General features: G+C 40.5%; 1 protein-coding gene across 1 annotated transcript in view; it reads left to right on the forward strand.

Moving 5' to 3' along the window:
• SMIM14 (small integral membrane protein 14) overlaps positions 1–16515 on the forward strand; it is a 37747-nt gene that overhangs the window by 17653 nt on the left and 3579 nt on the right. The window contains exons 3-4 of the mRNA XM_027457231.3: positions 9673–9721; positions 16330–16478. Of these exons, the coding sequence (XP_027313032.2) occupies positions 9673–9721; positions 16330–16478 (198 nt within the window). The remainder of the gene's footprint in view (positions 1–9672; positions 9722–16329; positions 16479–16515) is intronic.

The following is a 16515-nucleotide window of genomic DNA, read 5'->3' on the forward strand; positions in this document are numbered from 1 at the left end:
TTAGTTCGTATGACTTTATCTCCTGCTCAGTCTCTTCCATCTACACAACTTATTTTGACAAGAAGAGCCAAAGTTCAAGAATGAAGAACAACAAACAAAATCAAGGACTTTAATAGGGAGGACTCTTGACAGACAATGGGCCAGTTGTTTAAAAGATTTTCAGTGAAGGATGTTCTGTGGTATCCAGAGAAAATGATTCCTGTCTTAGTTGTGGCAGAGAACAGCTAATCTCTGGATGAGAACGATGTTATATTTAAATCTTTGTATTTCCCTTTTCTTCATTTCTCTTGCAAAATAAAAATCTGATCACACTATATAGTTCCTGTAGACTTCCATGCTATTTGAGTAAACGTGTGATCCATGATCCAAGTGTGAACACTAGACTGTGAAAGTCCAAGGTGGCAGGAATAATCATGCAGAGAACATCTTTCATGAAGCCTGACACCTGTATATGACTACTTAAAGTGGCCAGAAATGCTGAAGTGAGCCAGCGGCACCTAATTCTGTATGGTGTAAAGGTCCTTTATTTTTTCTCTGATACAGCATTATTTGCTTTACAGAAACTGTGACTTTAGATTTCCCTCATACTGGGTTCTACAAAAATGAGCAATATGTTCTTTCCCCAAAGCATTTCTAATTCTGTAATACAAAAGGACCCGTTTTGGTGAACAGCCAACAGTTCTGCTGCTGAGATTTGATGGCCTTGCAGACCTCTGTGGGAATTACAACCTTGTGCTATGCTCTTCTGTAGCTAATTGCAAAGTAATGGCCCATGTCTAGTTATGTTGCTACACCAGAAGGCTTGAATATCTCAAAAACTCTGGGGAATAGAAAGCAAATCATTTTTTAATTTGTCTTGTATTTTGAGGTGCCATTCAATTTTTATAGCAAAAAGATGCAAATTTTCAAGCTATTTCCAAAGAAAAAAAATGGTTCAAACACTCTTCTGTGAACCAAATTTCCACCTAATTCTCTTGGCCAGGTCACTGTAGAGCCTTGTTAAAAACGGGCATAGTCTGAAATAGTATCCAGCCATGAGTCTTGGCTGAGTGAGACCGTGCAAACAGCACAGAATAAACACATGACTAAAATAGATCTGCGTTGTTTGCTGCAAATGGTTGAAAAGTTCTCAAGATGTCAGCACAGCTAAGCCTGACTTAAATAGTCCTTCAGGCATCCAGCAAAAATGAGTTACCCTACTGATGTGGCTTTCTATTGAAAGCAGAGCAGAACTACACTGAATGAATTCGTGGTGATTTAAGGTGACCTTCTAAATTTGGAGGTTGCCCTGGAGACTCGTTACACATGCTCCATGGCATTTGCCTTCTTAATTATTTTTTAATAGCAGTTGCTACTACTGCTAGTCTGTAGCCCTTCTGCTCCCTGGCTGCTTGGCTAAGGAAGTCACATTTTGCTCTCACCGTCCCCTCTTCTTCCAGACCTGTGCCTTCAGTTCCCAGTTTCTTGGAGTCCAGGGTGATTCAGAAAGGACCCTTCCCAAGAGCTGGTTGCTCATTAGGATAAAGAAGAAGCTGTCATCCTTCTGAGAGGCAGGAAAGACCTGATGTGTACCTCCTAAGGCACTGTGCCAAAAGAATAAAACACAGGAGCAGAGTAGCAGGATGCTTGCTGGTCCTGAGCACCCTTTGCTCCACTGATTTCACTGGGTGCTCAAGATGCTGGCTCTGCACAGCTTAAGGTCTCAAAACTGTATCACAAAAATCATGCACTGCTAATGGTCTGTAAACTAAAAACTAATTCTAGATCAAGCAGTACTAATGAAGGCTATTTTTGTAGACAGGTGAGTGTTAAAAAAAGCCATGAAAAATGTTGTCCACTCAGGTCCAAGTCCCATGGGGACCATTTTTGCCTATAAGGGGTTAGGTTGCAGAACTGTTGAAGGTGCCTGGCATTCTTTGTGCTTCCCATTACTGAGTTTTGTGGCATGATGGAAGCAGCTGTTTTTTAACTAGTGTGTATATATATATATACACACACGAATACATACATACATATAAAATAGGTATAAATAAAAGCAATATAGTAGTAAATATATATATATAACTTGTATTTAAAGTGTTACATTTACATATAAATATATCTCTATATACATATATTACACTTATAAATATATTTATAAAAATATAATGTCTCAGTCACCCCTGACTGTCTCAAAATAATGCTTGTGTGGTCTAACAGAATTGCAAGCAGTGTGGAAGAACAGGCACTGAAAATTCTGGCTGCTAGATAATCCAGCAGTAGTTCATAGATACAACCTGTGTTATGGATGGCTGTGATGATCAGAGCTGTGTTAGGGCCATCTCGTTTGAGGAACAAGGAGAAAATTGTGCTTTGTCCCTCAGGCCACATGTGGATGTAATCAGCACCGCACACGGGTAGAACTCCCAGTTCTAAGCCTTTGTCCTCACGGTTGTCTACGTGGGAGCACGTTTTTCATCTGCGAGCGTGCATCATTTTGCAGAAGATACTCAACTGGTCAAAAAACAAACATGTATTCTGTGTTTGTATTGTAGATGCAAGTTTGTTAGTAACCTCTTGGGAGATTTGTTTATGCTGTTCACAAATATTTTCAAAGGTTTCAGTAGTGATATTGTTCATTTTTTTCTACCTTATCCATTTGTTGTCTGGTATTTCATGTAGTCAGAGGCGCCGTGAGCTCCTTACGCTGATCCAGACGTTCACATTCTTCATTTTCTTTTCCCTGACTCTCCGCTAATTCGTTCTGCTTCACATTCACCTACAGTAGGATGTCAGATGTATCCCAGGTCCTCAAGGCCAGTACCAATAAAAGTTACACAATTGGGGGGAAAATAAGGGAAGAATTGAAAAGGCAGATCTATGTGACACCGAGGTGAAAGAGAAAATGAAGAGAGGAATGAGTTCTTGGCAAATCAGTGCTCCTGGCCATACAGCGGTCACTCATACTTACCTGCTCCATCTTCCTCCATAAAATTTCATTTTTTCAGTATAAAAGTTAGCGTAATGTTCTCCCTCTCTCATAAGTAGTTGGTGATTCTGGGTCTTGAGACTTGGTTTGTAACCTGGGAATACTGCTCTGAAAGGTACCAGACATCCTTCTCGCCCTTTTGCTGTGGGAGGGAAAATTATTTGTCACCTCACAGGACCAAGCTCCATGTTTTTGTAGCAGACTGATGTTCTGTCCTGGTATGAGCAAGCATTTATTTTATCTTAATTCTGCACTTGCTCATGGAAAATGGGGAGAGGGAGCGGGGAGGGCAGTGTTCACTTTTTCCTTGCTTGTTCCTCTAAGAGAAGCTAATGTGGTTTAGGAGACGATTTAATACTATCAGTATGCCCTTCTTTACTCCTTTTTTCCCCCTTATTTCTCTTGGCCAGCTTGTAGCAGAATAATGCATGTAGGTGTCATTTTTTTGCATCTTTAAGTCTGAACTCTGTGGATAATGCTACAATTCAATTTGCAACCTGCCTTGTATTCAGGACTGTCCTATCGTACCACGGCAATTTATCTATCATGTTGTTTACTAAATCATTTATATACTTTGGACAGAACAGATGTGGCTGCCAACAAAGTTTAAACAGTGATTTCATTACCTAGAAGCATCAGAATGCAATCAGAAGTACGCCGTGGGGCTGTCAGCTTCTGCCATAGCTGGGGAGAAAAGGCAGAGCTTACAACTGGTCTGAATTGCAAAACAGTATTGTCACAAGGGATGATATTTTGCCCTTGTTATCGCACAAAACTTTCTCTCAACAGTCCTTATGGTTCCACTTTAAATATACTTTTATTTGGGGATAAATGACCGCATGAAGTTAGTTATTTGTCCTTGCTTCCGTACTTATCTATCCTTTTCTTTTTCTTGCCCCCCTTATCTGTCTCAGCTCTCTTATCTTGGTACCTAATTTGTGTGTTTCTTTCACACATTTCTCTGAGCTTTATTCCACCCCAATCTTTTGTATGGAAATCTTTTCCTGACCTGGCTCATGAATTTGCTAATTTTTCAGTCACGTCTTTTCTGAGGACTTCTTTCTGATTTGAACTGTCTCAAAAATTACTCTAAAAGGCGATTATTTTAATGATCCCTACATAAACAATTTATTTACAGCTCATCTGCCACTGACAGATGACTGGACTTCACTGATTATAGCTTTGAGTTCCTGCCACTAGCCTCATTCCTCTTTATTACACTGTTTCAAGAGTTGGAAGGTGCTTTTGGTTAGGGATTATGTCATTATTTCTTCTGGAAAATGACACATTTATGAGCTGTGTGATCCTCAGTATCTTCCTGATATTAGGCAAGCACTGTTTGCTTTCTTTTTTTCTCCTTTTTTTATTCTCCTTTTTTAACCCTAGTTATATACTTAACCCTAAAAAGTTTCCCCTTCTGATTCATGCTGGATAGGAACTCATAATCTTTTGCTGTCAACCTTAAAGAAAAACAGTTTGTCTGAGCAGAGACTGCAAGACCAGTCCCCACAGGCTGTGGGGTAGCAAATTCTGAAAGCTCGTCTGCAGAGGAAGTAAGGGAGTTGTGTGGCACAAGAAGAAGTTCCTGTGAAGGTAGGCAGATGCCTTGAGTCCTCCACAGTAGCTGCCTGTGGTGAGTGGGAAATGCAAAGTAGCCCAACTTCTTTCATGGGAAGACTGAAAGGATCCCAGAGGCTGAGGTCACTGTGTCGGAAAAACAAGTTCTCTGTTTGGCTCGACGAAGCGGGTTCACTGGGCTCACTATTTCACGTGGACTTCAGTGATTTTGTGGAGCAGCTAGCGTGCAGTAGAAGTTCACGCCCTGATTGCACCACACAGCGGCATGTTTGTCTGCTCACGGATTGGGTCTGCATGGGAAAACACAGAGACTTTGCTTCAGACAGTGACTTCACAGAAGTTTTCAGAGGCCGATAGCGAGCCTCCTTTTCTGTGACTGTCCGTGGTCTGGTTGCAGCTGGGGACTGCAAAAAGAGGTGACTCTCATCAAAAAAACCTGCGTAGACTCTTGTCAGAGCACGGCAGGGGGAGCAGCAAGAGCCAGTTGGGTTTCAGGTGTGCTTGTTGGGAAGGGGCTGTTGACCCACAAGACCATAGGTTGAAGCCATACTTTACATACGTTGTCAAAGAATTGGTATCTAAATACGGCTGCGTTAGTGTAATCTGAGGCTACGAGCTGTCTTTTGGGGAGAAAAAAAAAAAGGAAAAGGTATTTCAGATTTGAATGGAGAGCCATGTTGAATGTGCCCTTTTGGTTGGTTTTATTTTTGCAATGCAAAATACAAGCGTCAAGGGGAAAGAATGAGAAAAGGCCATTTTCTCTCTTAGCAACGAAAGCATCTCGGTTTCTTTTTTTTTTTCATGACATTTTGTCAGGTTTACATTCAAGATATATCAGTAAGTAGATATTGATTTACTGTAATTCAGCCACTGGTGCCCCCTAGTTCCAAGAAATATCTTATGAGGGACGTTGTATAAACCAGATATTCATATTGACCAAGAGTTCTTGTGCTGTGTGGATTATTAATTTGAATTGTTTTAAACTGTTCAACCCTTTAAATGTACTTTGAAGGATTTGAAGTTCACAGTTGTACTTTAGATAATGTGCATACATTTGTAATTAGTATTTTTACTTACATTGCCTGCAAGCCTACATTGCTAAAATTTGGAGCCTTTTTAGTTTTTCTTCTGTTTACACTTTGTTCTTACTTCATTTTGGATAATAAGCAATAAATTAGTTCATTTTTGGCTCACATGCACCAAGACATTTACTGTATTTGGATGACAAACTGCACAAAGAATGTTTAAAATTCAGATATAAAACTCTTCATTTAAATAGAAGAAAATAATTTTCTACAAATGTTTAGTTTTGTAACATTTGTCACTCTTTCATCTTTTGTTGAGTAAACCCTGATGTTTTGCTCACCTCATTTCTGTATTCTTTTTAAGGGCCTGATCCAAAATATACTGAAAAATACGAAGAAAAGGCTGTTACTGACTTTAGTGGCTATCAGGCCAGGCAATCAGCTATCTGTCATTCACTAAATTCGCATTTTTGTAAGCATTAGCATCTCTGAAATATGAATAAGACCAAACCCATCATCAGTAATATTTGATGCCTTCGAGTACATAAGAGTTAACATATCCTGAGAACCGCTTCTCTACTCAGATCTTTCCCATTGACTCCGAAGCGCTCCCAGCTCTAGCAGTCCTGTGAGCATCATACATTCAAGTCATCACCGTTAAAATTGGCTGAGCAACTGCTGACCTGTAAAAGTGGGGTGTATTTGAAAAGTCTTTTTGTGGGTTTTATTGAGAAGAAGGAAAGTCTGTTTCAGCTTTTTACTGTTATTGCACAAACTTTCATCCAAACTCCACATCAGAAGATAAAATCTGAGTACAAAAGACGGCTTATTTCTAGTCCCTGATAATTGCTCTTTTTTCAGTTATCTGACAATTGAAATGTCTTGCATTTGAGTTTTTTTCTGGCAATTGCTATGTCCCTGAAGGGTGCAGTTAACAGGAAAGAGAGCTAATTGGTAGGCAAAGGAGCAGTCGTGTTTCAGCAGAAGGTATTACCTTTCCCAACCATTCACCTTACGTAAGCTTTTCATGCACGTGCCAGAATCTGTGCTCATCCTTTGACTAATTTAGTGACTGTAAAGGATCAGATTTGTACTGGGTTACAGAGTTACAACCTACTTCACCTGAGTGAATTGAGAAAAGCCTGTTTTTACTGCTGCTCCTTTGCAGTCATCTGTCGTGTTTCATCCCAGGAGAGCACCACACGGCCTGTCATTGAGTTGTTAGAGACAAATCTGTTAGCTGGTATAGGGAGCCCTCCTACAGCTCGTGCTAGTAGGATAGTGAGGTTTTACATGTGCTGTACTCAGGGGGGGAAGAGAGCATGAGGAGATGCTTGAGTGTGTTTTTGCTTCGTCACCTATGGTTTCTGAAAGCCTGACTACTGTAGAGTCTATGGGTAGTGGTCCTGTGCTAGCACATCTTCTCCAGCACAAGTGGTTTTTGTAAGAAATTTTGGGATTAACTGGAAGAGTTAGCTTCCTAAGAAATATTTTACTGCTGGATATGAATGTAGGAGAGGCTATGCAATGTAATTTTTTTAGCTGGGATCTTTCAATCTGCATGATTATATGACCATGTATTGTTTTCAATTTAGAGGAATTTCATATGAATTATAAAAACTGAATTTTTTCATATCTCCTCATGTAACTATTTCACATAATACATTGTGGTTTCTAAACCTACCTTGTAGAGCTAGTTTCTCAATTGCCATGGAAAAAATGGAGTATTTGTTGCCCCAGTCCTTTGGAAAGCACAGCCCCGTTAGCAAAGTGCAGATGACTACTTTGTAAAGGTTCCTCTGTACATTGTTCTCCCATATATAAGCAGACTTTTTTTCATATTGGCAGGATATTATCTAGTATAAGAGCATTTCTTTTTTTTCAGCAGAGATCTGTAGAGCAATTCCTAATGGTATTTCTCTTAAGACTGTTCAGTTACTGAAATATTTATGTCATTGGTGTTGCCAGTAGCACTCGTCGTTCTAGGGTCTTGGAGCCTAGGGTCCCATCTGTTGAGAAGTCACCAAGAGTGGCCATGGGGTAAAACTCTGTGCCTTACAGACAAGGAGCCTATGAGCACCCTCTGGGCACACAAAATCTCAAGGCTTTAATACTTCTGGTGTTTTAATCAGGTGACCTCCTTCTTCAGCAGGCATTTCCAGGCAGCGCATGCCTTTTCAGGCAGAAGTGGCCAAGATGCCCACATGGCCTTGACCACACCATGCTTCAAGTGCCCCTCTAGGGACAATGGCAGGGCTTCAACAGGTTGTATTTGGACAGGGTGTAACGCTTAGAAAGGGATCAAATAACATCGTGGCTAGAGAGCCCCAAGGCAGTGCTGCCTATCTGGGCAAGTGAGACAAGGCTACCTGAGTGTTAGCCACCCTGGGGACTGAGGAGGAACAAGTGGATGTTGTACAATTGTTGATTTGTATAATATTTCGGATCATATACCTATTACCTGTTTTAATTCTGAGCATTATTCTGTGCTGAAGAATACCTGCAAACTGCATTTTACAGATTAGGGATTATAAATTAAGCCCCTTCCAAGATTAAACCCATATAAGAGCAGAAGAAGATTTATGTTGCTGATCTCCATAAAACATGGGCATGGCTACATCCAGTCTTCTCAGTTGAGGAATCCTTCAGTGTCAGATGTTACCAATTTGTAATGTCTGCTATGTAAAATCTCCCCTTTGAGAAGGACTTCCAGAGGTTGAAAATAAATGAAATTTTAAGTATGCATACTTTGATAACATTTTTTTATAAGGTAAGTAGAAGTCTTTTGCTTGAATTTTCCCTGTTGTTTTTAACTATAGAAATAACCAAAAGATGAAACCCAGCCTTCCCAGTACTTCCTAAGGAACTTCTTGCTAGTCTCCATAAATTTACTAGCAGATCTTAATATATTAATCAAAGAATGAATGTGGTTAATCTCTAATTACATTTTTTTCCTTCTCAAATATGCCTGTCGTTAAAGTTCATTATGATCAAAGGAGCTTAAAGTTTTCCAAGTGTCTTCCTCACGCAGTTGCCCAGCTGTTTCCTTGCTGTGCTTTGTGTAATATTATGACTACATACAACAAATAAGCATACAATTCATGCCAATAAAAGGGAGATTTGCATTTGTAGAAATTATCTTATGTTACTTTCATAAAGAACATCTTTTCTATTTTGCATTTGTGTATTTACATTGATAATAAATAGATTAGCCTGTTGTGAAAAAGAGTATTGGGATTTTGTGGCTTAGCTGTGACATAAAACCTGTCATAAAGCAAATCTCTGTTCTAACCAAGGCATCACAGCAATTCTATAATTTTACAACTTTTATTATTCATCAGTTTAGTTTACCTAAGGAGGGAATAGAACCTATTTCCATAATACAGCAGATTAAATCCCATCCATCTAGCCTCTCCTGGTGAAGAATGGGATATTTGTCTGTATTGACTCTGTCATCTGTAAAATAGTTATAGACAGGTTGGCCAGCGTTGACTTTTCTTGCAGTTACCAAGCTTACCTAGTCTGTAAATGCAAATGATCATTACAGCTGTGCATGGTAAAAGCGTTTTAATTTTTACCCATCAGTAAGCAGGAAACAGACAGTCAAATACAAGAAAGATGTTAGGTAGAAAAATTAGTAATTGATATGTTTAAATGTGAAACTTTAAATTTGCATCTCTATGCGTAAGTCTGATCATTTATTGTTAGGTAATCACAGAGTACTTCAATGGCACTTGATTCAGATAATAGTAGTACCACCTATTTCAAATCCCAAATGTGTGTGTGGATGGAGAGCATATCAGAATCTGTATTGCTATAGATTTTTAATTTGAATTTTAAAGGGCATTCAGTGGCTGCAATTCATGTGGAAGCAGTAACACTTTAGTCAGGTGATTTTAAGTTATTATGTAAATAGTGTTCAGGAACTACCTCAGTGCCTGGGATTCTTCTTGTACTGTAAGCCACGTGATGCAGTAAAAGATGGGTTACAATTTCCCTCTCCTTGAACTTGTGCTCTGATAATACACAGCATCATGATTTCAGTACAAGCTGCCTGAGTCTCATTGCTAACTATCGTGCCTTTCTTTTTCTCTCTTCCAGCTGAGACAATCACAGTCCTACTGCACAGACACAGAATGCCTTCAGGAATGTGAGTAACTATTGAGATCAAGTGCATGGAAGTGAAATAAACAGTCGTAATTGAAATGCAGTCTGACTGGTCCTTGAGATACAGCAGTTGGTCTCTGTTACAGGAACATATTAAATGAAATCAAATACTAGAGTACAGAAATCATGTGGGGGAGGTAATTTCTGAGAATCTGTGATTCAGATTAAGGTTTGTACATCTGAAGCATTGTATGGGAGGGGTGATGGTGAGCGAGCTCAGGTACCAGTACACCAGCACAAGCGCTGAACAGGCACCAAGCACTGTTGAATCTTACCACTGACCTCCGAGTAAGCTTCAAGTTTAATTTTCACCCTAAAGAGAGAATCTGGAGAAAGGTGTTATTTTCCCCCTTACTGTCATGGCAGCCTAACCAGTAAAGCCTGGATATTCAGCTACAGCAGCTCTGGCTGTTAAGCCAACATATGCCATGACTGTGTCTCTGTTTGACTCGGTGGCTGTATAGTTAATGAAGCAGAGTACCAATGTGTACACTGCCTTGAAATTTGCTGTGAAACACATCAGAAACAAACCCTCCCAAACAATGAGCATTACTGGGATAATCAAACGTTACCAGCTTCTGCAGGGAAGTATGACTGTGTAGAAGTTATGCAGCAATGTGAGCTTGCCCTGAGGTGCTCTGTTTACGCTCTTCATAGTCTGGAGGGAACATTGCCAAATGCTTATAAAAAAAAATGAAGTGGATCTGTTTTTCCTATATTGCTTTACCAATTGAGCATGTGAACACACTCAATTAGCCTGCATGAGGACTACTGTGAGGCTCCGGGGAGCACCTGAGCAGTGCTCCTGGAAGTAGGAGCTGCTGGTGCTCTTCTGCAAGAAGTGTTTGTGTCTTCTACAGGTCTGGGAGCAGCGCAGTCAAGGTTTCTCAGATGCTGGGGAGAGTGCATGCCTTCATTCACTCATGTTCCTCCTTCTTCACTCCCCAGTAAATCCTGGTTAGAGACAGGCATCTAGCTTGTATTTGCACTGTGTCCTCCCAGCGTGACACGCTCCCAGATTCATTGTCATGATGGGCTGAAGAGGAAAGCCTATGAGCTCTAAAAAAGTGGGAAGCACATCTGCCATAATGGCACCGTTGGCTGTACTTTTTCCTTATGGACTTTCCAGACATGCATCTGAGACCTCCAGCAACCCTCCTCTCCCAAATGCACCTGTCCTTTTTAGTCTTCTAGACCTTAGGCTTCTATGTCTATTGTTTTTCTTCAATCTGGGAGAGGAAATCATCAGTATTTATACGTCCCTTAGGGTAAAGGCTGTATAAATCAGTAAGTTCTCTTATGTATGAGCACAAAGCTTATGGGATTGCTTTTGTGCTACCAAGTCATAGTACAGTGGAGACGTGAGCGGTTTGTGGCAAATTGCTTTCCATCCTGAAAGGGATCCATGTAATAACTGTCTGTGCAGATGCAAGCAGTTTGGCAGCAATTGTTCCAAACCAGTGGTTTATTTCAAAAACCAAAGCAAAAATGATAGAGTAAATCCTCCCCTATGTTATTATATTGCTTTAAATTTAGTTCCAGCGAAGGTATTTTTTTGCTGATGCAATGACAGCGACTGCCTATTTGTCAGATTATTCTGTGATGCTTCTGTGGTTCTGTACTTGGGCCAACTCCCAGGAGTGAAAGTCAAAAATAAACAGATTGAGCCTGCAAAAGCTTCTAGAGACATTTTCAGAGACAGATTGAAACAATTTTGGACCAATCTTCTGCCCATCGCCTCATTCCCATTCTTTTGAGCTATATCACGATGAGCTTGTGTTTGAGGCGGATCTTCTCTTCCCTAAGTCCCAGAGCTTCATTTTGTGTTACTTGCTGCCTTTGATTCCTCATTTCAGGACCTCAGTATGAAGAAACTCATCTGACTCCCACCCATTTGCTCATTCCCTGGATTTGGTCTTCCCTTTGGAAGCACAGCTGGGAGTGTTGTCACACAAAGATTCTTAAGTTGCAGAGTTGTGGAATAACTGATGAAACGTATGTGGTTTTGTTTCGGGAAACGTCAGGGCTGTGGCTCAGCCAGTGTCACAGCAGCGTCATGCATTTTGCTGTTGATACCAGCTGGAAGTTTTCAGAAACACCCTGTATTCATTCTTCCCAAGTACACATTTCATTTCTTCAACCCTTGATTTCAGATCTTTTTTAGAGTTTAGGAGCCGGATCAAAACAGTAGCACCAACTGAAGTACAAGACTCCCTCACTCACATTTCTGTGCTACTAGCTCTAAATTCTTTTTTACGGTTGTTTGCCCCATTATATTGTAGTGACTGCCTTGTGGAAAGTTTTCTGCTGGGTCCGGGGCCAGTGCTTTTAGATTTGTGCTCCTACCACAGGAGGATATGAACACCACTTCAGAGAGCATTTGGGTGCTCTACTCGATGGCTGTTCTCCATCAGGGTATCTGCTGTGATGGGAAGGCATGCATCAGGGTCTGATGACTGTCCCCTCTGTTTCAGTGGGTGCCTTGGAGAAAGAAGGCTGCAAATGTCTTGCGACACATTAATGTTCTGTGGGATTCTTTATGCTCAGGAAATCAGAAGGCCTTATGGGATCTTACAGTTTCCAATAAATGAGGATAGAAGTGATAATTCTTTTCTGAATTCTGCCTAATGCAAATGTAGGGTAGCAGAGTGGAGAGTGTTTCTCTGAAGCGTGTTCCAGTTGTAACATCAGTGGTTCATCCAGCCCAGGGAGGATCCCCACCTGGCAGGGGGCTGCACTGATGGCTCATGGCCCTTCAAAGTCATCCTACCCCGTGGAAGGAAATCAGGGGCCACTGCCTGAGTTTCTTCTCTGTGCTCTAGCAATTCCCAGATGTAGTGACCTGGATTCTCCGCATTCATATTTTCAACACTACTCTTTTCTGTGCTCTGCTGGTTTGTAATGTTAACAGTCAAGAGATGACTGTCTGAAACGTTGTCTACCCTACTTCCAAATTTTTATGTGTTTGAAAATTAATGTGTATCAGTGATTCATGTTGAGTTGGACTCCTCTGGGGGAGTCACAGCATCCTGACGTAACAACATGAAACATCTGCCAGCTCTTCCCTCCCTGTTCTGGTAATTCCTTTCTCCCTTCCTCTGCTTGAGTCCATTTTGGCTCTCTTCAGTTTCCTTACCCCTGCCTTTGAGTCTGCTAGCTTGCAGGGGTTATCTGCTGAAGGTCCCATTGGCTCTTCATCTTCCCTGGTAATTCGTCTGTAAGATACCTCTCTTCATATGGTTTCCTGCCTTTCTTTCACAGAACAGGAAAGGCTAAAAAACACTGTGGAAAGAAAAAGACACAAGTCTGAGAGCATACTTTTGCCTTTCCACATGCAGATGTTAAACAGTAAAAAGCTGAAGATCCAAAAGGAGACATTTCTGCCATGAGAGGGCAGACAAAAAGCACCACATGGATTATACTTTCAATGTAAAATAAATGCAGTCTTTCCTCCTTTCCTCTAGTGTACAACCTCACTTTGAATGAAAAATAGCACTTTAAGAGGAGAACTAATCTCATGCATGGAGTATTTAACAAGGGTATTTGCTTATTTTAATTCTTGAGATTTCAGTTGCTTGATGAGAAGGTGGTTGACCTTCAATCTTTAGAAATTATTTTTACCAAACTCATCATTTTAGGATCTTTGACTGCCTCTTAGTAGAACATTAAATGAAGTAGCAAATATCTGCCACATAAGATTTTTTTTTCCTTCCAGTCTCTCTCTGAGAGAAGGCTGGCTGATGTGGCCTAGTGTTGTTTTGTTACCTGTTTTAGTCTCTGTTTCTATAGGAGAAAGCAAGCCAAAGAATATATATCTTGAGTGGAGCAACAGCTATGACTCAGTGTATTCATTATCTTCCATGGGAGTTCATCCCACAGTCTCAAGCCATCCCTTCATAAAACTTCCTCCTGCACAGAGATAATTCAGCCATGGCGTAAAAAAATCCGGGGGCAGAGCTGCTCCCAGGCTTCGTTCAGAGGTGCGTGGGTATGTAGGTATGCTGCGCCCGAGGGACCAGGTGCTCTGAAAATAAAGACCTTGGGCTGGGTTTGGTGTTCTGTGGAAAGCCAGGTTGGAGACTGTAAGCTTCATTTCACTCAGTGTGATAGGTTATAAGGGGGAAATGTACTGCAATGTTCTTGTAGTTGGTGTCTCCCAAGCACTGAAGATTAATAACTAGATGTTGCTGTGATCAAAATGGATGGTGGCAGCGGCGTTCGTTTGTGAGGTCAGGACAGGACAATTTCTTAGTTATCTGGATAAATTAGAAAATATCACCCAGGTAGCCTTTAACAGATTAAAAGGATAACCTTTAATCTTCAAGAAATCAAAAAACGCCCCAAAATTACCTCAGAATATCAATTATAGGTGAAACTACTTTGTGAACTCTCGGAATGTTTTCTTGTGGCCGTCAGCATAAATTGCATCCTACCTGGTTTCAGCTTCACTCAGCCTTTCTTTGATTACCTTGTGATCCCTGTGCTGGAGCTCTTTCTAGTGTAAGATTTATGACTTCTACATTATATTTGTCCCAGTAGCTGTAATAGCTTCTTGTTTGCATCTCAATTTGAGATGCAAAGCTTGGAAATGTGTTATTTACCCCAGCTGTGTGAGACTTTGCTTATTCTCATCTCTTCATGTCAAGAGATTAACAGCAGATTCTGAAATCTCTCTCATCCGTATTGAAACACGTGGCCATTTGTAACAGAAGTGGCTTTAGTGGTACTTGAATAGCATAAACAGTGTTGTGGCTGTTTTAGGACCTGGCATGCTTTGAGTAGGTAGAGCAGGGCCAAGCCGTGTTAGATCAGCTGTTGTCTCACTTAGTCTCAAACACGTTTTGGCACATCTGGGTCCATCCAAACGGTATTACAATGCACGCTGGTAGGATTTGTGCCTTGTAGGAATGCCTGTGGTTTCCCACTGTGGTTCCTTTAACTCCCTTTCTTGACCTGTAGCATGAGCCGACCTACCACCATTTACTTGCCCTAAATCCTGTTTAACCACAAGCCCTAAGTGCTCTATGGTTCACCAAAAAATCCAACAACTTCGAGGAAGGCAGCCTGACCAGTCCATTTCCCTGCATTGTGTGGAATCCAGTCTAACCAGTGATCTGAATTTTCATTGCTCTGCTGAGCATACGTGCCAAAGCAGGTATCTAAGGCTGTCCTATGTGCTGCTGAAGGTGGTCTCAGGGTCGCTGTTAATTCTGGAAGCCCCCAGATAAAGCAGTTGTTCTTCTCATGCCAAATTGCATGCTGATTTGCTGGCCTGCTTATATAAAAAAGGTCATCCAAGATTTGACATACTGATACATCACATTACGTATGCTTTGAGTCAGTTTTGTGTTAGAATTTAATGAGCTAAAGGCTGTAAGATTCTCATTTATTCACTTCATACTACTCCTCATATACAACACCCTTAGACTTAGATCTCCAAGCAAATTGTCACTTTTCGTTGTATGTATTTCTAGTAAAGTTCCTGTACATTGGCAACTTCTTAAGTGTTGAATAGTCTGTTTTTTGGATGTTCAAAAGGCAGGAACTATATGGCAGTTTCATTTGCTCAAATGTGTTAATGATTTTGTAGATACTGTGAGAAGTATGAACTTGTATAACACTTTTTTTTTTTTGACATTTTTGAGTGTATATGATGTTGGTAAGGGACATCAGTCCAAAAGCCCTGGTTTGTAGGTCTTATTCACAGAACAGCAGTGTTGTGCATGGGATAGCTAGCTGTAAGCTTCCCCATGGTGGCCCACTGCTGTATCTTAGCTGTGTTATCAAGAAACCACTTTCTCAGAAGAGCCTCTGATAGCAACGCTACCCAGTATGACAGTGATGAGGACAGTTCTTTGTTATCAACAAACCTTCAAAGAAATGACTGACTTCAGCAGTTTACTGGGTATAAGTTGCCTAAAAAACATTAAATCGTAGCAGCTTCCAACCCGTATTGTATCCAGACTTGACTCTATAATGAGATGATCCAAATGAGTTGATGAGACAACCAAAAATCTGATGGATACAAGTGTTCCTGTGAAATTTTCCCATGTGTTGAAGTTTTCATCTGAATTAGTAAATAAAATAGAATAGCTCTTCTTGTTTTGAAGGTTATTCATTATAGCTTTGTATTAAATGCCTTTGAAAACAAACAGTTGACACTTAAAATCAATGACAGATTTTCTGTTGTTTCAGATAGTGCATTTTCAGGAAGTGAGAAAAAAACAATTAGCCTTATACGTTACTAAACAAATCTCTTTGATTCTGGTAATTTTATGGACTAGAACATTACTTGTTTTATAGGTAGCATGAAAGGGAAGCTAGTTTAGAGATGAAGATGCTAATCTTGAGAATCAAGTTGAATTCTGTACTGTGCCACAGATTTCATGCATGGTGGTCAAGTTGCAAGGTCTACCAGATGAATGTGATTTTTTAAAAGAAGTGAGACTAACCAAAAGGAAGGAATAACTAGGAAATTTGATTGAAAAATATTTCCCTTTTTTTCTGGTATTTATATTGCATTTTTGTTTTAATTTTGAAGAAAACTCTGCTGTTACGCTGTTTTATAACTTGAGTTTTCCTTGTCTGTAGTGCCAGGACCAAATTTCTCCGGTGACAATGGCATCAGCTTTGCCATGATAGTGATGGCCTGGGTCGTGATTGCATTTGTCTTGTTCTTACTGAGACCTAGTAATCTGAGGGATTCCAGTACAGCCGGAAAGCCCACCAGCCCACGTCATGTAAGTGTCTTAAAGGGACTACAATAGTTTAAATGTA

This window comes from Anas platyrhynchos, chromosome 4, assembly GCF_047663525.1.
Source record: "Anas platyrhynchos isolate ZD024472 breed Pekin duck chromosome 4, IASCAAS_PekinDuck_T2T, whole genome shotgun sequence".
Lineage (NCBI taxonomy): Eukaryota > Metazoa > Chordata > Aves > Anseriformes > Anatidae > Anas > Anas platyrhynchos.